At 41.8% G+C, this 22,820-nt stretch overlaps 2 protein-coding genes across 6 annotated transcripts in view; one reads left to right on the top strand and one right to left on the bottom strand.

Annotated features, from left to right (window-relative positions):
- The window catches only part of MALT1 (MALT1 paracaspase), an 84,038-nt gene extending 79,347 nt beyond the window's left edge, over positions 1 to 4,691 (bottom strand). The window contains exons 1-2 of the mRNA XM_074339900.2: positions 4,591 to 4,691; positions 3,138 to 3,230 (exon numbers count right to left, since the gene is read on the bottom strand). The gene's annotated coding sequence lies outside the window, so the exon portion shown is untranslated. The remainder of the gene's footprint in view (positions 1 to 3,137; positions 3,231 to 4,590) is intronic.
- The window catches only part of ALPK2 (alpha kinase 2), a 117,487-nt gene continuing 95,040 nt past the window's right edge, over positions 374 to 22,820 (top strand). Inside the window, exons 1-4 of one of the 5 annotated variants that reach the window (XM_074339896.2) lie at positions 378 to 1,547; positions 5,395 to 5,476; positions 16,907 to 17,034; positions 20,001 to 20,118. In XM_074339896.2, coding sequence (XP_074195997.2) covers positions 16,911 to 17,034; positions 20,001 to 20,118 — 242 coding nt within the window. In that variant the 5' untranslated portion in view covers positions 378 to 1,547; positions 5,395 to 5,476; positions 16,907 to 16,910. Of the gene's footprint in view, positions 1,548 to 5,394; positions 5,477 to 16,906; positions 17,035 to 20,000; positions 20,119 to 22,820 lie in introns of all 5 variants that reach the window. The other 4 variants (XM_074339898.2, XR_012498732.2, XM_074339897.2 and 1 more) reach the window with 4 other exon arrangements.

Here is a 22,820-nt window from a genome sequence, read left to right as displayed (position 1 = left end):
TGGTTTCCTTTTGGCTTTGCCCTATCCTGCTGCTGTGCGATACCGTTTGTTTATTTTTTATCACGTCACCTTCTTCCTCTCTTCACTCTCATCTTCAAGTTAGCACCTCTTATCTGGAAAGACCCTCTGAAAAGGATCCAGCTATAATAACACCAACTGATACCCACGGTCACCAAGGTTTGGTAATTTCTGCATTCTGTTGCATTTCACGGCTGTGTTCCCAAAGAGACCATCATTCTTTTAGAGTCTCTCAACTTTCAGTATCTTTCTTCTCAGATGAAGATAAAACTGAAAAAAAGCACACACCAGCCACACACTTCTTGATATTAAATAAGTTTAGATGATTTTTTTTTTTTGTCTTGTGAAAATTTTCATTCCGTCAAGGAAGGTCTTGCGATGCACCCACTGTGTTGTGTAAAAACAACGTGCTTTTGAGGGCTGTAGTGCTCAGGACAGAGGGACTATTTCGTTATGTCCCTTTCAATGTCACCCACTCAGGGCTGCTAAATTTAGCCTCCTCCGTCAGTTTCATAAGAAGCTTCTTTCTAAGCTGTCAGTTTCCAGGTGTGGTACATTAAAATACTTTCGTAGAGAGGCAAAGTCATTACAGAATGATAACTTAAACAAAATTCAAGAAAAGAAATGCCCACAATACAAAATCTACTTTGTCAACAGGAACAATTCCCGAGAGTCTGAAGGCACAGGGGTCCATGGTATTATTTCTGTAGGTTTCTTCTCTTTCTATTCTCTTCTTATTACTGTAGTCACCATAGCGAGAGAGAGCATGTGTGTGGGGAGGGAGAGAACAGAATGATTGCTGGAGGAGTGGGGAGGAGGGTGGATCCTGCCTTGCTGTGGCTTCTGCTTTTCTCAGAGAACTTCAGAGAACGACTGTGTAATACCAGTTCTAAACAAACAACATACGTGTGATTCTTTTCGCCTCCCCTCCACGCCCTCCACGGGTTTCCTATGCGTACTTCAGATGCTGATACCCTTGGTAGAAGAACTGTTGGTGTTACCCCAGCCTTAATCACCTTACCAGGCAGCAAGACTTTTCTAGAGGCGAGCAACTAAACCTGAGGTACTGCAGGGACTTTGCGAAATGCTGCTTGGTCTCCCGAGACATCAGTGACAGCTTGTCTGGGTTTCATCAGCTCACTGGGGCTGCATTTCACCAGGCCCCTGTGCCAGCGTCAACAAGTGTCGCACCTACTGCAGGAACAGCCCTCAAGTTTCATCACAGTGATGCTAAAAAATATTCTCCAGCTTCAGCAATGACCTAGTTCATCCAAGGGCAGGGAAAAATGCTCTTCTTCCAGAACTTCCCTGGGCACGGAATTTTCCCTCTTAGGAAGATAGGAAGCTTTTCTGGAAACAGACCCAACTGTGTTCTGATCCCTTCGTGGAAAAGACCCTGAGCCCTGTAGCTTCTCTGAATCCCCAGCCCCAGGAGCAGGGGCACCCAGTCTATGCTTCTCACACAGCCTGGGGAGCCCACAGCCGAGCCAGCTCTCCTAGCACGTCTCTGGGACAAAAAGTACCGAAAAGTAAGTATTTAGACTTTGGTTTTTAAATAAGGAATAGCTGTGCTTTAAATATGTAGTTGTTTACATTTTCTACAGTAGGGAGCAAAGCAGGTTGTTTTCTTATGAAACTGAGCAGAAGGAAAGGAGGGGCTATATGGTACATTTGGGTATGTACGGTTTTAAAGTGGCCAAATTCTCATTTTCCGTTTAGGTGCATTTTGACTCTCTCGGAAAAATTTTTTCTTTTATGCCTGCTGATTTTGACTTGACAATAATTGTAAAAGATTCTTTCGCATCATGACTATCTCAACAATGAGAAAAAAACAAACATATAGGATGAATCAAAGGAGTGATTTGTACAGGCTTTGGAAAGTCACTTGAAAACTTGAGGTAACTATTCAGGTAACTCAGGCCTCAGATACTTTTGTCTGAAATAGTGTAGTATTTTAGTCAAAAGTTATTCCTTTTACTTGGATTATCTGGATGATTGAAAACCCTTATTTCTGAGTGGACACAGCAGTATCTTGTCTGACAACAGGAATGCAAGTTGCTAAAAAGCTATCAGGCATTTCAAAATGGCTGCTGCAAACACTCATCAAGTCATTAAAATAGATCTTCTGTCCTTTTTTTTTTAAAAATTGTGGTAAGAACACTTAACATGAGATATATCCCCGTAATAAAATTTTTAAGTGTACAATACAGTATTGTTAACTATAGAGGCACAATGTTGTACTCTAGTTGTTACACAGATTTTTTAAAAAATGTAAGGCAAAAAGTCTACCCCAAGAACTCCATTAATAAAATGGCACCTCTGTCACGTTACATTTTGATGAACACATCCAAACTTTAAAACCACTTATTAAGGGTATCAGTTACAGACATCTGGCAATCATTTAAAAATAGATAAAAGCAAGAACAGCATTTAAAGCTGCTTCTGCTGTAATTATTTTGTTTCCACAACCTTTTCCTTAAGTTAGGATTGCCTTCATTTTTGAAGATTGATTCACCAGGAGTGGTAGGAGATGTTTTATAATAGTATACCGACTAAGGGCAAATTGAATGAGATTTCTTTGCTATGAGGCTTCTGACCTGAAACCCAGAATGTTGTAGGCTGGCTTCTGAATCAACAAATTGACAAATCCTGTATTCAAAGGCACTAACGGTTAAAAAATATGTTCAGACCTTGGAGATCTGGATTTAAAACAAACTAGTTGTACAGAGGGTGCCAAAAAATGTATAGACATTTTAAGAAGGGAAAACTATTAAAACTGTAATAGTCAATATATACCAATAACCAAAGATGAATACAAGTCACGTTTGACTTCTGCAATTACAAGAGGTGCTCAAAGTGGTTACCATCAGCATCCAGACACTTCTGATTACAGTGAACTACTGCTTGAGCAACGTTGACCAAAATATCTACTTGTATACTTTTTTTTTTTTTGGTACCCCCGGTAGTTCAGCTCTCAAATTACATTGCCTTTTTGACATTTTTGCAAAACATCCAATCACAGTTTGGGGAAGATTTTTAGGTATAATCAAGTTCCTATTTTCATCACCTGCAAAGATCTGCCCAACCCCCATTTAATTCATTTTTGAGAGTGCACTTACATGGAGATATCAGCCTATGCAAGGAGGATGCCATCGAATGTCCTACTCTGGGTGGAAATGGGGAGAAGCAGTGACTCCAGCACAATTTCTCATCTGTAAAAGAAAGATAACATCAACTTTGTCAGGGTTCATGGGGGATTCGATGAGTAAACACCCCTAAAGTATCTGTCACATCGTAGCTTCTCCACTAGGCTAGTTCTTCCCCTTGGCTATGGCTAAGTAAAAATCTCTCTCTCTCTCTCCCCCCCTAAAATTTCAGAATGCTTTCATAATATAAAGTAATAGAAAGTACACATTTTTGACATCAGTGCAATGATTAAACAAAAATAACATAGAGAATTAGATTTTTTTTGAGGAAAATACTGTACTTGAAAACAATATGCTTGAGAGGAAAAAAATTTTAAATAATATATTTTAGAATGCATCTACAATACATAAGAAAAACTATTTTTGTCTGAAAGTGGTTCATGATGTATTTATTATGCAAAAAGAGAGGTAGAGATTTATTAACATCGCTTGGTAATGCTTTTTAGTATTTCTAGTAGTACATATTTAAATACCTACTACTATATTTATATAGTACTATCAGTACTATATTTAAATATGAGTTTTCATGAATCCATAGGAATGGAGGGTAAAGGTGAATTTCTGCATACAAGATGATGTCTGTGATTACTATGAAAACTAAGGCACAAGCCCTGCCTTTCCTCAAAGAGTAGAGTTGAGCTTTGCATGGATTTCCTTTCTGTGTAGACAGAGGCACTGAGTGGAGTGAGAATGCTCTGAAGTGGACTAGCCATTGGGTCGCTGAGCAGAGACAGTAGCTGAGTGTCATCTCAGGAGTGGTGGCTGGAAGTTCGAGGCCATTGTGCTCCCTTGCTCTGGGGTGAGGGCGAGTCAGCCACAGAGGGATGGAGCAGACAAGAATCCCAAGCTCGCCTCATGCGACAGCTCTGAAGAATCTGATGAGCGTCTTTATTATTGATTGCCCTTCTTGTCTTTACCGAGATGCCCCACAGCTTTTGCCCAGGCACGTTAGAGCATCTTGATAAATTCTTTGCTTGAGTTAATGATGAGTTCATAAGGAATCCTGTTATTCTGGGTTTAATTCTGCCAAAAAAGGTAACCTGGAAATTCAGAACTGTAAAGACACGGGAGAAAGTGATCATGTCATCTTAGGGTTGGAAACATTGAAAGAATATATGCATGAATTACATGACAGAAAAGAACATTTAAAAATGTTTGGAGCCCTCATTGACGTTTTGGCCAATGCACACCCACCTGGGATGGCCCCAAATGACCTGGAGACTTTGGACATGAGATCAAAAAGACAGACACAGGTTGAGGAGACAACAGTGGTGAATAATTCCCTTCTGAGTACATAGCACCCTACCTCTCCCAAAGCCGTCTCCTTCATGGCTGCTACCAGCACGTCCAGGGTCACACAACTCACCTTGATCTTCACTTGGTCTTCATTCCTGCTCTTAGAAAACCAGATGCATTCCCTCCTCAGTCGGTAGTTTAAGACCTTCCTCTAGTCCAGTGGTTCTCACACTGTGAAGTGCAACAGAATCTAGAGAGCTTGTTAAAACACAGGTGACTGGGTCCCACCCTCCCACAGAGTTTCTGATTCTGCAAGTCCCAAGAATTTGCATTTCTGACAAGTTCCCAGGTGATGCTGATTCTGTGGTCCAGGGACCACACTCCTGAGAACCACTGCTTTAACCATTTCTTTGGCCTGTAATTCCTGAAGAAAACCGATTGTGCTTGTTCTTTCCAATCACTAAACTTGCCTACTTCTCAAAGATGCAGAAGGCCCAGCCACAATATGCTAGATCTGTGGAGAGGACAAAAGATAAACCCATCCGGTGTCCTGCGGGCAAACAGCTTACAGCAGAGCATGTCTGTGGGGAATACTGAGTGTGGGGAGGGCACACTGAGGTACACAGTCAGTCATTTGGGAGGGGGCTGTTTTTCGAGCTGAGGCTATCAGGGGAGGTGAGAAGGACAAACTTGCACTTGAGCTGGGGTTTGAAAACTGGTGGGATTTGAACACATAGAGATAGAAGTTGGTCTTTCTCTATAAAGGAAACAACAACAAAACAAAACATGGAGGGCAGAAAGAGACAGGATGTGAATCGAAATCAGAAATTCGTTTGGTTAGGTTAAGCTTGCTACAGTTGTCCCCAGAACTTTCTTGGAGAAGCAAGTCTTTGATGAAGCCATCTAATCTTAAATCCTTTATTTCTGTCTATAGCTTGGTGAAGGCATGTCCGACATAGAGATCTGGAATGGAGGGCCAATGGTAGGACTTTCAGGCACCATGGGCCAGGGAGAAGGTATGAATGCTGTAGTATGCTTTCTAGAAGTAACAATAAAAAATCAGCTCAAACTAGTGTAAACAGTAGCAGCAATTTATTGCTCCCACAACTGAAAAGTCCAGGAGTTTGGTCAGGACTCCTGGCTCTAGTTCTTTTCATTTCTAGAGACTCTACTCTTCTCGGTGCTTTGGTTTCAACTTCAGGCTGGCTTTCTCACAGTCTCAAATGGTTAGCAGCCTCCCCTGGGGTCCACATGCTATCTTTTTTGGGTTTAGGGTGAAAGATATAAGCTTTGCACTGATTGGATCACCCTTGATCTACTGTCTGGAGAGAACCATGTGCTGATTGGCTTAGGTTTGGGTTAATAAACCAGTCATCGCAGAGCACTTGATCCTTTAGACCAATCAGCTCCCACTAAGCAGGAAGGGCAAGGTCTAGTCCACCCAGCACTAGGGTTGTTGAACCACAGGAGAGGTGTGGAATAGCTGCTAGGAGGACATGCAAAATGGTCACTTCAGGAGTTTTGGGATATTTTGGAGAAAGGCCTCTAAATTCATACCATTTCTTTCCTGAGTCATAAGGTTAGCCATGGGTAACTTCATACTTTAAAGAGTTAGGATGGGCTTGCTTTAAACTCCTGCCCAGGCAAGTTAAAATATTCTCCCACAGAACAGTCCTATCTTTGCATGGTCCAATCCCTTGGATGCAGTACGCCCCCCCGCACCCCCCAGATGCTTATTATTGGGTGTGGTGCTGCTTATCTCTAAAGCACACTTTACTAAAAAAAAGATTAAAGAACGATAAAAAAAAATTATTCAGAAAACAGGGCAAGTGGAGGCAAAAGTAAAAATTCTAGCCTGAGACCCTCTGACTGGCTGGGTTGGAGGATGATGGTAGAAGGTGGTCAGACTGATAACTCTCACAGAACTATCTCCCTGGTCCCCCATAGCTGACTTTCTTTAAGCAGGCTTACGGAGAGGTGGTTTGCTGAGCGTAATGAATCCAGGCTCAGTACTTACACCAGCAGTGGGCTTAGTCTGCCCCTACAGGGCAGGGAGTGGGACAGAACTTTTCCCAGGTCCTCCCCTAAACTGGCTGATGCCTGAAATTCCACAGGGAAACTCCACACCTCTTGGTGCAATTCAAAATAAACATTGTCCAAAGATTTGGCTTCCAGTTTTGTCACCAGGGGAAGGGAGTATGAAAACACAGAGAGCCTGGGAGAATGTGGAGGAGAGAGGAGGGGGACCCAAGACAGGGTTGGTGACGACCCTGACGACACAGACCTAGATTGGACACAGCTATCAGCCCACTACGTTCAACCTCATACACAGTGATTTCACCAATTAATTCACAGAAGTTGGGCTCATTAACAACACTGTCATGCTCTGTAGGTTGATAGCGTCATGGTCTCTCCTCTCTTGCCCGTCTTTACCCTGAGAGAGAACAAGGATGAAATAGGCAGAGGAATGTGTCCTGTCAACACAATAAGTTGAAAATCAGAATCAAGAATCATGGACACTGAAAAAAAAAAAGAAAAAAAAAAGAATCATGGACTCTGCTACTAACCAGCCGTGTGACCTTGGAAAAGTCCCTTACCTTGCCTGTGTTTCGGGGGCATTTTCAATTGTAAAATCAGAGGAGGTGCGAAATTCCCTCACCCTGTTTCATTTAACCTTGAGCTATTTTTTTAACCCTCCCTTAAAAAGTTGGGAACTGCTACCGATTTTAAGTAGCAGGGGAAAGGAATATCAATGCAAGACACTCTTTTCCACATTAAAAAGAAAAAGTTCAAAAATCCCGAGAGCAGAGTAGTAGCTATAGCTCAGTGTTAAGAGTTCCCAGTATCTGTGTGTCAGACATACTGCTGGGCACAGGGAGTTGCTTACTATTAATATTTAAAAGTTAAATTGCATTTGTTTATTGGGTAATGTTTATAAATTAAAAATGTCCCGAAGGATATGCAGAGACAATCACTGTCCTCAGCTTAGCATCCCAGCTTTCCTAAGACACTTGGGCCTGGGAGCAAACAGGTTACCAGTTTCTAGTGTGGTTTTAAAATCGTTATGAATATGAATAATCATATTAGAATATTTATTTTCTGTTCATACAAGTGACAGCTTACTCTATACTCTCTTCTATCCTTTGCTTATTTCACTACAATGTTGTATCTTGGAGATTATTCTATATCAGTGCATACAGAAACTGCCTTATTCTTTTTTAATGCCCATTGCTATTAAAAGTAAAAAAAAAAAAAAAAAATTCCACTGGAAAAAGGAACCCTCATACACTCTTGGTGGGAATGCAGATTGGTGAAGCTGCTATGGAAGGCAGTGTGGAGATTCCTCAAAAAAATTAATAATAGAATTACCACATCACCCAGCAATCCCTCTCCTGGGTATCTACCTCAAATATCTGAAAACATTTATCCGTAAAGATATATGTGCTCCGATGTTCATTGCAGCTTTGTTTACGGTGGCCAAGACATGGAAACAACCAGTGTCCTTCGATAGATGAATGGATAAAGAAGTTGTGGTATATATACAGAATGGAATACTATTCTGCCATAAGAAAAGATGAAATAGTGCCATTTGTGACAACATGGATGGATCTTGAGATTATAATACTAAACAAAATAAGTCAGACAGAAAAAGTTGAGAACCATATGATTTCACTGATATGTGGGATATAACACTGAAAACAACAAAAGAACAAGACAAACGAATGAAGAAACAAAAACTCATAGACACAAACAATAGTTTAGTGGTTACCAGAGGGTAAGGGACATGCGGTGGTAGATGAGGGTAAAAAGGATCAAATATATGGTGATGGAAAGAGAACTGACTCTGGGTGGTGAACACACAATGTGATATATAGATGATGTACTACAGAATTGTACACCTGAAACCTATGTAACTTTACTAACAATTATCACCCCAATAAACTTTAATTTAAAAAACTGTGGTTACGACCCCCCCAAAAAAAAGTTTCATTGTATAGATGTACTATAACTAGAATCCAATTGATGGACATTTAGGTTACTTCTAATCTTTTGCTGTCACAAGCAATGCTGCAATATACATACCGTGTTTCCCCGAAAATAAGACCTAGCCGGACCATTAGCTCTAATATGTCTTTTGGAGCAAAAATTGATATAAGACCCAGTATATTATATTATATTATATTATATTATATTATATTATATTATATTATATTATATTATATTATATATTATACCTGGTCTTATATTAAAATAAGACCGGGTCTTATATTTTTTGCTCCAAAAGACGCATTAGAACTGATGGTCCGGTTAGGTCTTATTTTGGGGGAAACACGGTAGTAGGTGCTTATTAAATGTTTGTCTCTTTCCTCTATTTTAAAAACTAACTTCATTGAGGCATATTTTGCATACTATATAATTCATCCCTTCTAAGTGTTCCATGATGTTTTTTGTAAATTGATCAAGGTGCACAACCATTGCGTAGATCATTTTTAGAGCATTTTCACCACCCTCAAAAGATCCCTCATGCACATTTATTGTTAATTAGTGTTCTCGCTACTGCCTCCATTTCCAGCAACCAATAATCTACTTCTGGTTTCTATAGTTTCTTTGGGACATTTCTTAGAAATGGAATCATGCAATATGTGCTGTGGTCTCTTGTGTCTGGCTTCCTTCACTGAACATAATGACAATGTTTTTGAAGTTCACCCACATTGTGCCATGTATCCTAGTTTGTTTCTTTTTACTGTTTCATGGTATTCCATTGCAGGGCTCTACCATTTTGTCTGTCGATTCACTAGCTGGACATTCAGGTTGTTTCCAATGGACATTTAGGTTATTTTCAATTTTTGATAATTATGAATAATGCTGCTGAGAACATTTGTGTGCAAGTCTATGTGTGGATATGTTTTCATTTCTCTTGAGTAGATAGATACCTAGGAATGGAATTTCTGGGTCTTTTGGTAAACTTATGTTTAACTTCTTAAGAAGCTGCCGAACTATTTTCCAAAATACATGTGCTATCTTACATTTCCACCAGCCATGTTTGAGGGTTGTTTTTTCCCCATAGCGTTGCCCACATTTGGCTGCCTATTTTATGATAGCCATTCTAGTGGGTGTGAAATGCTATCTTGTTGTGGTTTAATTTGCATTTTCGCAATGACTAGTGATGTTAAGCATCTTTTCATGGGCTTTTTTTCTTGCTTCTATTTCTCACATACAGCCTTAAAATCAGACCTAAGAAAGAACACAATGCTGAGAGCCAGCATTCCTGGACTTTTGTCCCAGCCCTGCCACTTGTAGGCAATGAGAAGTTAGGTTTGTAACATCAGCCCTTTAAAGTTACTGTAAGCTTCCAAGTCATTGTCTGTGAAACGGGAAAGAGTACCTACCTGGTATTTTCACTGTGAGGATTAAATATGATGATGCCTGTGTAGTGCCCAGCCTGGGGACTGACATATAGAAGGCACTGAAAATATGTTAGCTGTCTCTCCCCACCTGGTCTGCCCCCCTCCTCCCCACCCTTTGAAACTTCCCGAACTCTTCTATGGGGAGGATACTTTTCCCTGACTAATATAGGACTGGTATTAATTGGCGGTGGATGGGATACCCAAATCTATAGTAACTCAGATAGCAAATTCAGAAACCCAACTGCCATTGGATTAAGCTGGGTAATCAGAACTAATCCTTCCTGTCCCCAGTGAGCAAGCACTCCGACAGCTGGCTTTCACGCCCGCTCCAGAAGAGCCGGTTCCCCATTATCTGCGTGTGGCTAAGAGCTCTTCTCTGACACCTTCGATTGACAGCAGCTTTCCTGCTGACAGCAGCCATGCCACCGGCTATCTGTGTGGGGCAGATTAGCCAAAATAAAACTTGGCATTACTCGAGAGCTTTACATATTCAAAGAATTCTCTTATACCTCTTACCTGTTCTCCCACAATTTGAGATGAAGATTTTCTTGTAATTTTGTTGATGTTAACCCTAAATCTCCTGACTGCAGCTAACACTTATATAGTTCTTACTATGCTATTCAGAAGAGCTTTATCCATACTCAATTTTCCTACCAATCAAATGAAGTAGATACTGCAATTATCTTAGTTTTACAGGTGAAGAAACTGAGGCAGAAAGAAGCTAAGCCAGTAAGTGGCAGAGCTAAGATCAGAACCCAAGAATTACGCCCTTTATCACCACATCCTTTTGCTAGTCTGTTAAGGGCCCTGCCCATTTTGGGGAAGCTATCAACATGTAATAAGTGACTACTCTTTTATCCAGCAATTCCGTTTCTTGGTATTTAGTCTAGAGAACCACTTAAGTCCCCAAGGAGGCCTGTGCCAGAATGTTTTTTGAGACACATTTGTCAGCCTGAAAAACTCCAGCCAAGGTATACGTCATCAACACAAGGACAGATAGATTGAGTGTGGTATTCCCATGCCGTACTGATATCATTGAGCAGTTTTTTAAATGACGCAGCCCTTTATGGATTGGCCTGACCTTGTAAGACTGCCAAAACTTACTGTTAAGTAAGATGCCAACTGCATGGCAAGTATATACAATTTAATGCCATACATACAACAAAAATTTATATATATATATAAAATTACATATTTTCAATATTAAAATATATATAAAATTAAAAATATATATTTAAATATATTTTAAATATGTATAAAAATTTATACGTATATTTAAATATATATCTATATAGATATCTATATAGATATCTATATAAATGGATAGAAAGAGGCCTGAAAAGGACAGCAAATGCTTCCTGTTGGGAAAGTGCTGAAATGGGGGGATAATGTTTATGGGAGACTTTACCTTTGTATGTATTTTGAAGGATACAAATCTATACATTTAGATACAAATCTATAAATGTATAATTAAACATTTTTATAAGGAAAGCAGCTTGCCCTGGACCACACAGTTAAAAAACAAAACCACACAAGGCCTGTGTTCTTTCCAGTTATCATGTTATCTCTCCAGGGTTGTCAGTGAATCCCACCACGGCCCCTCTGCTAATCAATAATTCAATATTGGCTCTCCATCTCTAGCAGACCATGATAAATCTGTCTTCAAGTGTTCTCATTTCCGGAGGAGTCACGAAACATGAACCACAGCCTGACTTAACTGTTCTTTCCTTTAGAGTCAGCACCCCCAGGCCTGTGGTCACTGAACCAGCTATGTGACTCAACTGGTGTGTTTGTCAGTGTTGTAACCTGTAGGACCTCACTGTCAGGAAGCAGTCACCTGAGGAGGAGTCAAAGATGACACATAAGGTCCTCAGTGTCACCCCAACTCTTGACAGCTTGATGTGTCCTTTCTTCCCTCTCCCACCAGTGGATCCTGGGACTGGGGATGGGAGGTGTCTTGTAAATTACTATTACAGGTGAATATTATAGCAGGAGAGATTTTTAGACATTAATTGGTATATCACTTAAAAAAAAAAAAATCATTGTGGTAACCCACAGCAGAAAAGGAAATTGAAACAAGTGAAATCTTTCCTTAAAGTCTAATGACTGCCAACTTGAAAACCAATTATGTAACAGATTCTTCTTAGGCCGTGTTTATACAGTATTCTAATTCTTAGAACATTACCATTATCTCCTACAGAGGGGGAAACAGGCTCAATACCTCAACCAGGTAAATGGCAGGGCTGTACGTAGATTTGTCCCTGGCAAGCAACAAAGCCTGGGTGTGGTCTGTAGTCCTATGATGCTTGCTGGTCAGGAGAGTTTTCCAGCCATGAGATCCCCCTCTTTTCTGCACCCTCCCCGCCCCCCAACCTCCCTTGTCCGAGTAAGTCTCCTAGGGATGTGGAGAGCCAAGGTAGTCATCTCTCTGTCCCAGCAACTTTCCTAGGAAGGGTTACAGATCAGCCATAAAAAGGACTAAAGGTTGACACACGCTACAGCATGGACGGACCTTGAACACCTTATGTGAAGAGAAAGGAACCAGTAGTCACAAACAATCACATATTATATGATTCTATTTATATGAAATGTCCAGAGTAGGCAAATCCATAGAGACAGAAAGTAGAGTCATGGTTGCCTAGAACTGCGTGTGTGTGTTGGAGGTGGGGATGGGAAGATGGGGAGGTGAAAGCTAAGGGGTGTATGTTTCTTTCTGAGGTGGCGAGAAAGTTCTAAAATTGACTGTGGTGATGGTTGCCCAACTCTGAATATAGCGAAAGCCATTGAATTGTATACTTTAAAATGGGTGAATGGTTTGTGAATTACCTCTATTTAAAGCTGTTAAAAAAAAGTGTTGTAGAGAGGTCAGCACCACTGCCAGTCAACAAGTAAGAAAGCTAGTGTTTCCAACTTGAAGCTGCACTTAAAAAAAAAAAAATAGTGCTAACATTTACTGAGCCCTTACTTTTTTCCCCCTTCATTTTTTGTTATTAGTTTTAGGTGCACAAAACAATGTAATAGTTAGACATTTATCATTTATATCACTCACACAGTGACAACACCCCTCCCCCCATCCACTACCCCTCTGACATCGCACACAGCCATTACATTTCCACTGTCTCTATTCCTAATGCTGCACTCTGCTACTTGTAACTATACATATGTATTATATATAACATTATAGTTGATGTTCATTATTGTTCAGCTTCAGCTTCAGGTGTACAGTGCAGTGATCAGGCATCTACATCATCCCTGAGGTGGTCTCCTTAATAAGACAAGTGTCCATCAGATACCCTACAAAATCTTTACAACATTATTGATTACATTCCCAAATTGACTTTTGTTTTCCCGTGGCAATCTCATGGTTACCGATTGTGCTTTCTAGTCCCCTCACCTTCCACTTTATCCCCACTCCCCCTCCTATTTAGCAACCCTCAGTTTTTCCTCTATGTCTCTGAGACTGTTTTGAGCACTTACTTTTGTTCCAGGTACTGTACTAAGAGCTTTATGTGGAATAACTCATTTAATCTTCACAACAACTTACGAAGTATGTACAAGTATTATGCCTCCATTTTCCAGTTGAGGAAACAGAGGCACAGAGAAGCTGTGACGTGCTTATTGAGCTAGGAAGGAGTGGTCAGAATTTGGACCCAGAATTGGCTCTAGAGCTCTTAACCATCTATGCTATGGTGCCACTCAAAAAATGATAAGTTTTGGAAGTGTTAGGACTAAAAATTCTGACTTCTAGTCCACTGCTTCTCTTGGATAATAAAGCCTGACTATGTGCCATGTCCAAATCAATATACCAACTGGGGATACAAAATATGTAAACTGCACGTTCCTCATCTTTGGGAAACTGACCAGACCGGCAATAAATGCACAAAATATCTTTATTTGGAGAATGCTTCTAAATCCAAGACTCTTTCTTGGTCTCTTTATTTCTTTTTCTTTTCTTTCTTTGTCTCTCTCTTTCTTTCTGAAACCACATTTTTATACATTTACCAACCCTTGTTCTATATTTTATATTGATTCAAAGACAGTAGATGAAATCATGAATATAATCTGTACTTCTAGCTGTGAAATACCGTAACAAAATTTTAAATGGGACTTAGATTCCATTCTTTTTGTCTTATGCTTACATTGAAGCCTTAAAATTATTTGTTCTATAATTCTAAGAAATACCAACTTTTTATCTCAAATCAAGTCCACAGTTCAAACCATCACCAGTTCAAACCTCTAAAATGGGTGAGTAAATACTTTGCTGTTAATAGAAAAGCTTCTTTCTGCACGTGTTTTGCAAGGGTGGGCCCACGTTTCCTCAACAGTGAAAGGACAGCATGTCACTGTTCATTTTTTTGGTTCTCTGTGTCCTGTTGGAGCCACATTCATTCTGGCTTATTCATTGATTGATACAACAATTCAACAACACTCACCAAGTTTTCTTTAAGCATTCTCGTGCGAGATGGATAGCATAAAAGTTGTCCTTTGGAATTATTGTTTTAAGATAATTTTTGCTTTCAACGTACTTGAGAACAACTTTTCCATTAGGCATTCCTATGACTTCTAAGTAAATAAAAATGTGTGTCAAATCTGGCCTTTTTATACCAATGGGAACCCTCCAACTCCTCAACCATCAAATGTACTTGGCACTTAAACTGGAATGGAGGTGTGTATCTGCCATCTTGCAGATGAATTTTCTTCCTGTTCTGTGCAACTAATTCACCATCTACACCGAGAGGGGTCTACGCAGGCTTTTAAATATAGCACATGTTGAACGGGGCCTCCATGGGGTCCAATCTCTTCACTCAGTTACATTTAAAATGTCCTACAACTAAAAATAACTGGAAACGCAATTCAAGTCTTTTTTAAAGCATGTCAAAAGGATCCAATTCATAATCACAGAGCAAACTTTCTTAAAATCCTCTTTTTAATCTCTCTGGCTCAGTCTTCCCCACATATCTCCACAACTCTTCAAACTTCTCTGCCAGCCCACATGCTCTGACCCACATCCAGACAGTTTTCTTCTTTTTCAATGCTAACATAATAATTTCTTTAACTTACGGCTTTTTCTACCCTTTACGTATGCTCAGGTCTAAGCACAGAGTTGCTTTCTGCACACACTGTTCTGAGGAAGGGAAGTGTACTCTCCTAAATTATTATTTTTTTAACCCTGATACTCAGAGAGCTTGCTTGGGTGTTTCACATAGGGGCAGTTTGGGAATGCTTTTTGGTTTTCAAGGACTGACCATACTTGTAAACAGAACATCTTGAGATTAAGGAAATGCTGCGGGGACATCAGACGCAGCAGGAGAGGCCTCAGAGGGAAGCCCTAGCGGGCATTTGTGGGCAAAATATTCCCAGGGAGGCTCTGCCAAGCAGGGCCGACCTCCTAGGCCCACAATCTGTGCCTTCACACAGGGCCTGTGCTGAAAAGGGTCCCAGTGCTCCGTTTCATGATCCACTGTTGCCATCTTAAGTATCTTAATCATATTTGAACAAGAAACCCCTTATTTTCATCTTGAACCAGGCCCAGCAAATTACGTAGCCAGTCCTGAGCAGAAGCAAAAGTCCTCAAACATTGTTTACCTCCCATCCCTCTCTTTTACTCACTTTCCACTCAGCGGAAGGTTTTCAAGTGTTGGTGAAACCTTGAACTGTTGTCAGGGAACTTGTCTCTGGCAAGCTGGCCCTCTGGATATCAGCAACAACCTGGAAAGTGGGAAGGAAATGGGAAGAATTGGTTCTAAATGCCTAAGAGTCTGTTACACCCCTGTGGAGAGGGGTTTTCCCTTCTACGATACAGCTGTGGCTGTTTAGATCCAGCTTCTTCCACTTAGCTTAGCTGGGGCTTCTGTTTTAGGGCACTTAGCAACCCTGGAGTCACCATGTGCAGCTTCTAAGTACCCCTCCTCTGATCATGGAAAATGTATCTTACTGTGGTGTGGGCTTTCCTTTTCCTGAGCTCCGTGGTGTGCAGGAATCGGGAGAACTGGGACCCGACTTTGGATAGAGAGAAATGTGATTTCCAAGTTTGAAGCTCCACAAAGGCTCGATTTGGCAGATTGGGGCTAGCTCTGTACCCAGAGGAGGGGGTGGGAAGTGTCGTCTGGGTTCAGACAACGGTTCTTGGGGCCGCTGCATACCCACATGAGCTGTGCACAGTGCAGCTCTGGGGTCACCTTGCACCCTAAAGGTGTCAGCCTGCACGGCCACTTGAGCTGTGTGCATGACCTTGAAGGAGTCCTTGAACCTCTCTAAGCCTCACCTTCCTTGTCTGTGAGATGTAGGAGGTATTCATAATCACTTAGTAGGTAGTTTAAAAGAAATGAAGTAACATATCCGATGACCGATCAGGTGTTAAATGTCAATTTGTATCAATGAATGCATGCTTGTTTGAAAATGCTGGCCGTCGTGGCCCTCCCGGGGCACCTGTCTGTCCCAGTTTCAGAATACCTCCCACCTGGAGAGTCCTTTGCATTTAATCAACTCCCCTTTTTGCAGACAAATAGGCATACACCCTTTTTGAGCTCGATAAGGAAAGACTTTGAGGAGAGAAAGAGAATTGAGTAGATGTGGCACCAAGAGTAGGCTCATGCAGTTCTTCCCTGTCGATCTGGCCTCTGGCTGCCCTGGGATCCACTAGGGCTAGTGGTTTGCAACCATGGCTCCCCTCCCTGGGGACATTGGCAGTGTCTGCACACATTTTTGATTGTCACAAATTGGGGGAGGGTTTCTACTGGCATCGAGTGGGTGGAAGCCAGGAATTCTGCTAGACATCCTACAGGGCACAGGACAGGCACCACAGCAAAGTAGCTCGCCAAAATGTTAGCTGTGGTGTGGGTGGAAAGCCTGCCCGAGGACTTCCAACCTGCCCACTAGCCTGAGCGCCAACCCCAGCCTTTTATAAGCCAAGGGAGTAGCCTCACGCTCCTTTTCTCTCTAAGAGCCACTAATGGGGTTGCGGGGGTTTCTCAAACTCTTAGGGAAGTCAGAGAAGTCCCAGAATAAATGGTGATGTTGGGGATTTTTGTTTTTCAGATTCATGTGGCATGAGAGGATGACAGACTCAGGAGGGCCCCAGAGGCGTGCACTGTGTTTTTTATCGACGCTGCTTTCCCAGAAAGTTCCTGAGAAGTCAGACGCTGTCCTTCGCTGCATAATAGCTGGTATTCATTACTTGCTAATCACCCTCTGAAATCTTCCTGCGGACCAGGCCTTTTGGCTCACAAAGGCCTTCTTAAAACATCACTTGGGAAAATGACCTGGGAAGTTTATTCTCTGTAACCAACCGAGCAACTAAATCCTCTATGATTTTTTTTTCTAAACGATTTCTTCGAGTCACTTCCTGGACACATTATTGTGATCTTTACTTCACACTGTGGTTTTTGGTTAGGCAACTCCCACACTAGTTATTTTCTTTCAGCTAATCCACCCTTAATTTCCTGTGGCACATAGGAATGGCACGAATAACTTCGGTTCAGACAACTGATTGAATTCTTTTTCCATCACTCTCTTACTGATATCCAAACACAGGTTAAATGTGTCTCCCCACTGCTTGCTTGCTTCAGGCATGCTAGGAAGCAGTGAAAAGGTTACGAGCAAGGCAGAAGTGCCCAGTGGAGGAAAAGCAGGGGCCTGGAATTCCCCCTGAACTAGAGAATAAATAACCCAGAGCTGACCCGGAATTTGTACCCCCAGTAGTGAAAAGGATTTATTATTAAAAGAAAATAGAAGGAAAATATTTGGGGAGAGCAGTGTTACGCTGTACCTTGTGGGTTGCTTTCTTTTCTTTCTTGGATTATGTCTCTATCTTCAAAAAACAGGCCCCAGTGGTCCTTCCTGAGGGCAGACAGAAAACTCTTCTCCCCCTGATCCCTTTTTCTAAGTCCAGAGTGGAGGAGCCAGCGTCTGAACTGGCGGTTCTCCCTTAGCAGAAGTTGCAATAAAATCTCGTCTCCAGTCTGGATGCTGGAGGGTAGACTGGGCACTCAGCCTCTCTGAGCCCAAACCCGAGTCCTGTCTCTTCCTCTGTTTATTAATAGCCATTCAGATAGGGGGACAGGCAGAACGCCACTACTGAGCTTTCAGAATAGGGCCCCCTGTCTCCCCAGGAAGCTGATCCCCACACACATTAGCCAGGTACTTGTGAAACGTTTTGGAGGTGGCTCTCAATCTGTGACAGGTAGCCCTTAAAAACAAGTGTAGGATTATCGGGGGAGGTTTCCAGCAAGTGGAGAGAAAAAAGAGAACCGCCCACAAGGTACGAGATACCACATCTCCGCGCAGGTCTCATTTCTGGCTGTTATTCAGATCTATACCTCGCAAAGGGAAAACACCAGTCAGCCATGAAGAAACTGGGGGAATCAGTCAGCCCCGATCATTCTGCATGAAAGAAACATTGAAGTCTTAAGAGATCAGGGTGGGTTCCCCAGGCCCAGCTCATGCATACGTGATCTACTTTCTTCAAAAAATCACATGCACACACAAAAGGGAGCAATTACATGCTTCCTAAGGAGGAATCTAATAAAACTGACTGGAAGTGGGACACAAGGCTGAGAAATGAACTGTGATCATCAACCTCCTGGTGGCTTTTCAGGGAAGCTCATTTTTGGTGGTTCAGTCATTTGCTTAGAAGAGACTCGGCTGCACAGGTGCTAAAGAAGGATGTGTCCTTGCAGGTGTGTCTGCTCCTAGCGCCAGGGACCAATTATTCGGGCCCCTCCTTGAAGGAGGAGCAAAGAGGAACACCCAGTTGCCACCAATCACATTCGTGGTGTGGGCCCAGAGGTAGACTCGCTGGAAGACCCCAAATTGGTGACACATAGAGGGAGAGAGAGGGCCTCTGAGCATCCGCAAGTCCCGTCTATGGTCTGAGTCTGAGAACGTGAAGTTCTCTTCTCAGGGGTCTCTGGGGTTGCTTGCCAAAAATCATGTCATAAGACAGAACACACAAGCATGTTCCTGGAATGGATTCAGAATGGCGTATTTTCCAAACACCAGGCTTTCCTCCTGTATATACAGCACATTTCGTTGAATTTTCAATGACATGGAGGCTAGTGAGAAAGCTCTCTGGGATGCACTGGAAACCTTCCTGTCCCATCGTTGTCACAAGGGGAAAAAGTCCCAAGATGTGAATGGAATTCCTGGGGGCGTTACAAGATTAACCTATTAACATTACACCTGGTTAATGATCGCCCGGGGAAGACGAACCCCTACTGAGGGAGGAAGCATAGATTAATTTCCGTGATGACCATCAGTCACATGTGCACAGTACCAGCCTGGAAACCTACTTTCCAGATTCCTTCATCTTCAGGAAGATGGGGCACCTGCTCATCCACTTTGTTCTTCCCTTTTTTGTACCATAACATACACTCGACTCTAAGCACTGTTAAAGTATAATTTTCAGAAAGATAAAGTGACTCCCATGCACACAGGAAATTAACATTTCAAAGATCTTTTTTTCCCCAGCTTTTTAAATAAAAAGGGAAACAGGAAAGTATTAAGGCCTGGTTGAAGACCCTTTGAGGAATTAGGTATTTATAGACAATTTAACAAAGGCATGCTAGGCTCAGATGGCTGCATTAGGTAAAACACTAGGCAGTGTCCCATAGGGCAAGAAACCATAATTTATGGGGTTATCTTTTCTGCTAGACACAGATCATGTGCAGCTTTATTGGATAAGCATCTACAAGTTTACATGGAACTTCACTAAATCTGGGAATTTTAATCAGTAGTGATCATTGAACAAAACAAAGTACATTCCCCTAGATAATTCTTAGATGGGCCTTTGTCCCCATGTGACTTTGACAGAGGGTACTATCTTCATGTTTGTCTTATTTCTACGTTTTAGATTATTTTCCTTAATAGCTCCTTGAGATTAGAGGCAGTAGCTCTCATTCTGTATGCTCTACCCCCACCCAAGCACAGCGCCATTTTCGGCTCCTAACAGGCCCTATAGTGCTGATTGGATGATGCCATTGTATCAATGACAGAGCTTTTCTAGTTCCCCAACCGACTTCTCCATCACGCTCATCCTTATCACTTATGACCCATTCTTACTCATAGCTTCATTATTTTCCTTTGTAAAAAAGTACTTAATGTAATAAGAACATCTTTATCTTTGTATCATCAGGTCAGCCCAAGCCAGAGGTAACCTGGTATAAGAATGGTCAAACCATACAGGACTGTGACATGGTTTCCAGCTATGAATTTTTCGAGAATCAGTATATTCATGTGTTACATCTCTATTGGTAAGTGGAGGAGTCTCTGTGGACTGTTTACTGAGATCCCTGAACCCTGTCTTGTGCTGGTTACTAAGAGGTAAGGCCAAATGATTGGCTCGTGTTTGCTTTTTGAGGCCTAATGTTGGATGTGATTGGCAGGCATCCTTCCAGGCATCCAGCAGTGAGTCTTGGCTGAGCTCTGCCTGGTAACTAATCACACTCCCCTAATTTGCTGCCGTGGATGGGATTATGACTATTTAGAATTTTATTCGAGGGGGCCCAGCCTTTTTCATTCATTAAATGAGCTTTTCATTTAATCTTCTCTCTGGAAAGTTAAGAAGCACAATAGGATGTCAGCACTGTCGTCCCATCTTTCTTGTGTAAGAACAGAAGGAAGGAGTGACTGACCGTGATCCCACAGCAAACTGGTGATGGAGTTAAGGCTAGAAACCATACCTTCTGGATTTATTTTAGGAAGTAGCATGGTCCCAAACAGTGGTTTCTAATTTCTTTTTGTTTCCCCAAGAACTAGGTGGATGATTCAGGAAGTTCCATATGTAAGGTACAGAAAATGACTGCTCTGGTTGAAGCTGGGTGGGAGTCTGTGCTCTTGGTCCCCAATGCTACAGAATTGGTCATGATGTCCCTTATGGGGGGTTCTGAGGAGCCAGAGGTTCAGCAGAGCATGATATGAACATGGCTGGTGTGACAATAACAGCCGTGGATCTGAGAATAACCAAGTAAGACCTGAGTTTGAATTCTGGCTCTGCCATTTTCTGGCTGTGTGATGTCAGCCAGTTATTCAACCTCTCCCAAACTCAATTTCTTCATACATAAAACAAAAGGATGGTAAGGGGAGTAAATGAGTTAATGCTCATAAGGGCTTGTTGTGTAGTAGCTGTTCCATAAGCATAGGCTTCCTTATCTCCCGACTCACCCTTTTGTTTCAAAGTAAGATCAGAGGTCATGGTTGAAATGTTCGCTCAACTGGCTCTCCCAGTATAGCTGACCTTACATCCAAGATATCCATTTATTCATCTAATATTGACTTCTTTAAATAATATCAATCAAGCAGCTATTGTGTGGCAAGCATGTTGCTTAACACTTGTGATAGAGGTGAACAACATAAACATGGTCCCTCTCATATAACCTCTCGTACAACCTCAGGTCCAGCATGGAAGACAAGAGGTAAACAAATCACGCCATCTTCCCCTCACCCTTCAATATACTGGGAGACAGCCCAACTGCCATTTGCTGCCCCTTCATTCATGGTTTGGATTTTCGGCCTCTTCTTTCCGATTTTTCCAAGGCCATCCTCTCTCACCTTTTCACCCCATTCAACTTAGAATCTACCTCTATGGTTCACAGGTAATTTTGGTTACTCAGGGATGTGTCCAGCCTCAAGTATTCTCTTCTCCTTTCCACAGGCCTCCTTTTGGGCGCTTATTTATTTCTCAGGAGTGGTGGATAGTTCAGTAGACTGTGGGCCTCCTAGGGGAAGCAATCCTCTCTGTTTCATACTAAGGCATTTGCTGGGACCTAATACAGTGCCTGCAACATACGTATGTGTTAAAAGGATGGCTATATGTATGTATAAGTTTTTTGTTGGTGGTGGTAGTTTGTTTAGATCAGTGTTGGCAAACTTTTCTACAAAGAGCCAAATAGTAAGTATTTTAGACTTAGGAGTCTAGATGATCTCTGTCACAGCTACTCAACTCTGCCATTGTAGTGCAGTAGCAGCTATTGACAATATGTTGTCTTTTTTTTTTTTAAAGCATGGCTGTGTTCCAATAAAACTTTATTTATAGCAACAGGTGGGGGGCCAGATTTGGCCTTTGGGCTATAGTTCATCCCCCCCGGTCTAGATGGTAAAATCCTTGTGGACCTATACTCAGTAATTCTTTGTATGATTCCCACCCGTGCCTCTGTCCCTCTGAGCACACAATACCTATTTTTGATTGATTAATTTTAGTCTTACACTAAGATAAATATTATACTCACTTTTTAGCCAGAATAGAAAATTGACGCATATTCTTTTACAGATAGAATGCCATTTAAGAATTAAGATTTGCTATCAGTATTATTTGGTGTTTACGCAGGACCAGAAGCATAGGCAAAACTAATGTTTGTAGGGTATTAGGGAGTTAACAGACGAAGGAATGAGAAGGCCATGATGAAACCCCAAGGGTAGGTGGGAGAGACCCGACACAGGGGAGAGAAACTTAGGGACAGAACTTGTGCTGTGGAAGAGGTGGGGAGCCCTCATTATCTGCTCTGAAGTCCAGGAGTGGTTTCTGTAAAATCAAAGATTTGTTATGACAGAATACACTCTTTCCAAATTCCTGGCTGCCATTTTGAAAAGTAGCCCACCTGCTGGGAAAAGTATTCAGACCGAATGCAAGAAATGATGGTAGGGCACGTGATAACAGATGGTGGTTGCTTTTCTCTGCTTAACAGTAAATAATCTGGGTACTAAAGATCTTCGAAAGTTCTGACTTTTTACACCAGTAGCTCTGAATTGTAGCTGCTCATCAGCATTGCCTGGGGAGCTTTTAAAACCCACTAAAGCTTGGTCTTCCCCCTTGACTAATGCCGTCTGAAGCCCTGGTAATGCCAACGTATTGCCTGAGATGAAAAATGCTTTACAGATAAAACATTCCTGTGCAAATAGTTCGACTTCTACCAGTATGTTAAATGCTGGTTAGGAAAATGAATGGTGTTTGTGCAAA

This window comes from Rhinolophus sinicus, chromosome 4, assembly GCF_057876585.1.
Source record: "Rhinolophus sinicus isolate RSI-liver-muscle chromosome 4, RSI-T2T, whole genome shotgun sequence".
Lineage (NCBI taxonomy): Eukaryota > Metazoa > Chordata > Mammalia > Chiroptera > Rhinolophidae > Rhinolophus > Rhinolophus sinicus.
The sequence above is the reverse complement of the archived record's forward strand: the minus strand, read 5'-3'. Positions and strand labels throughout refer to the sequence as shown.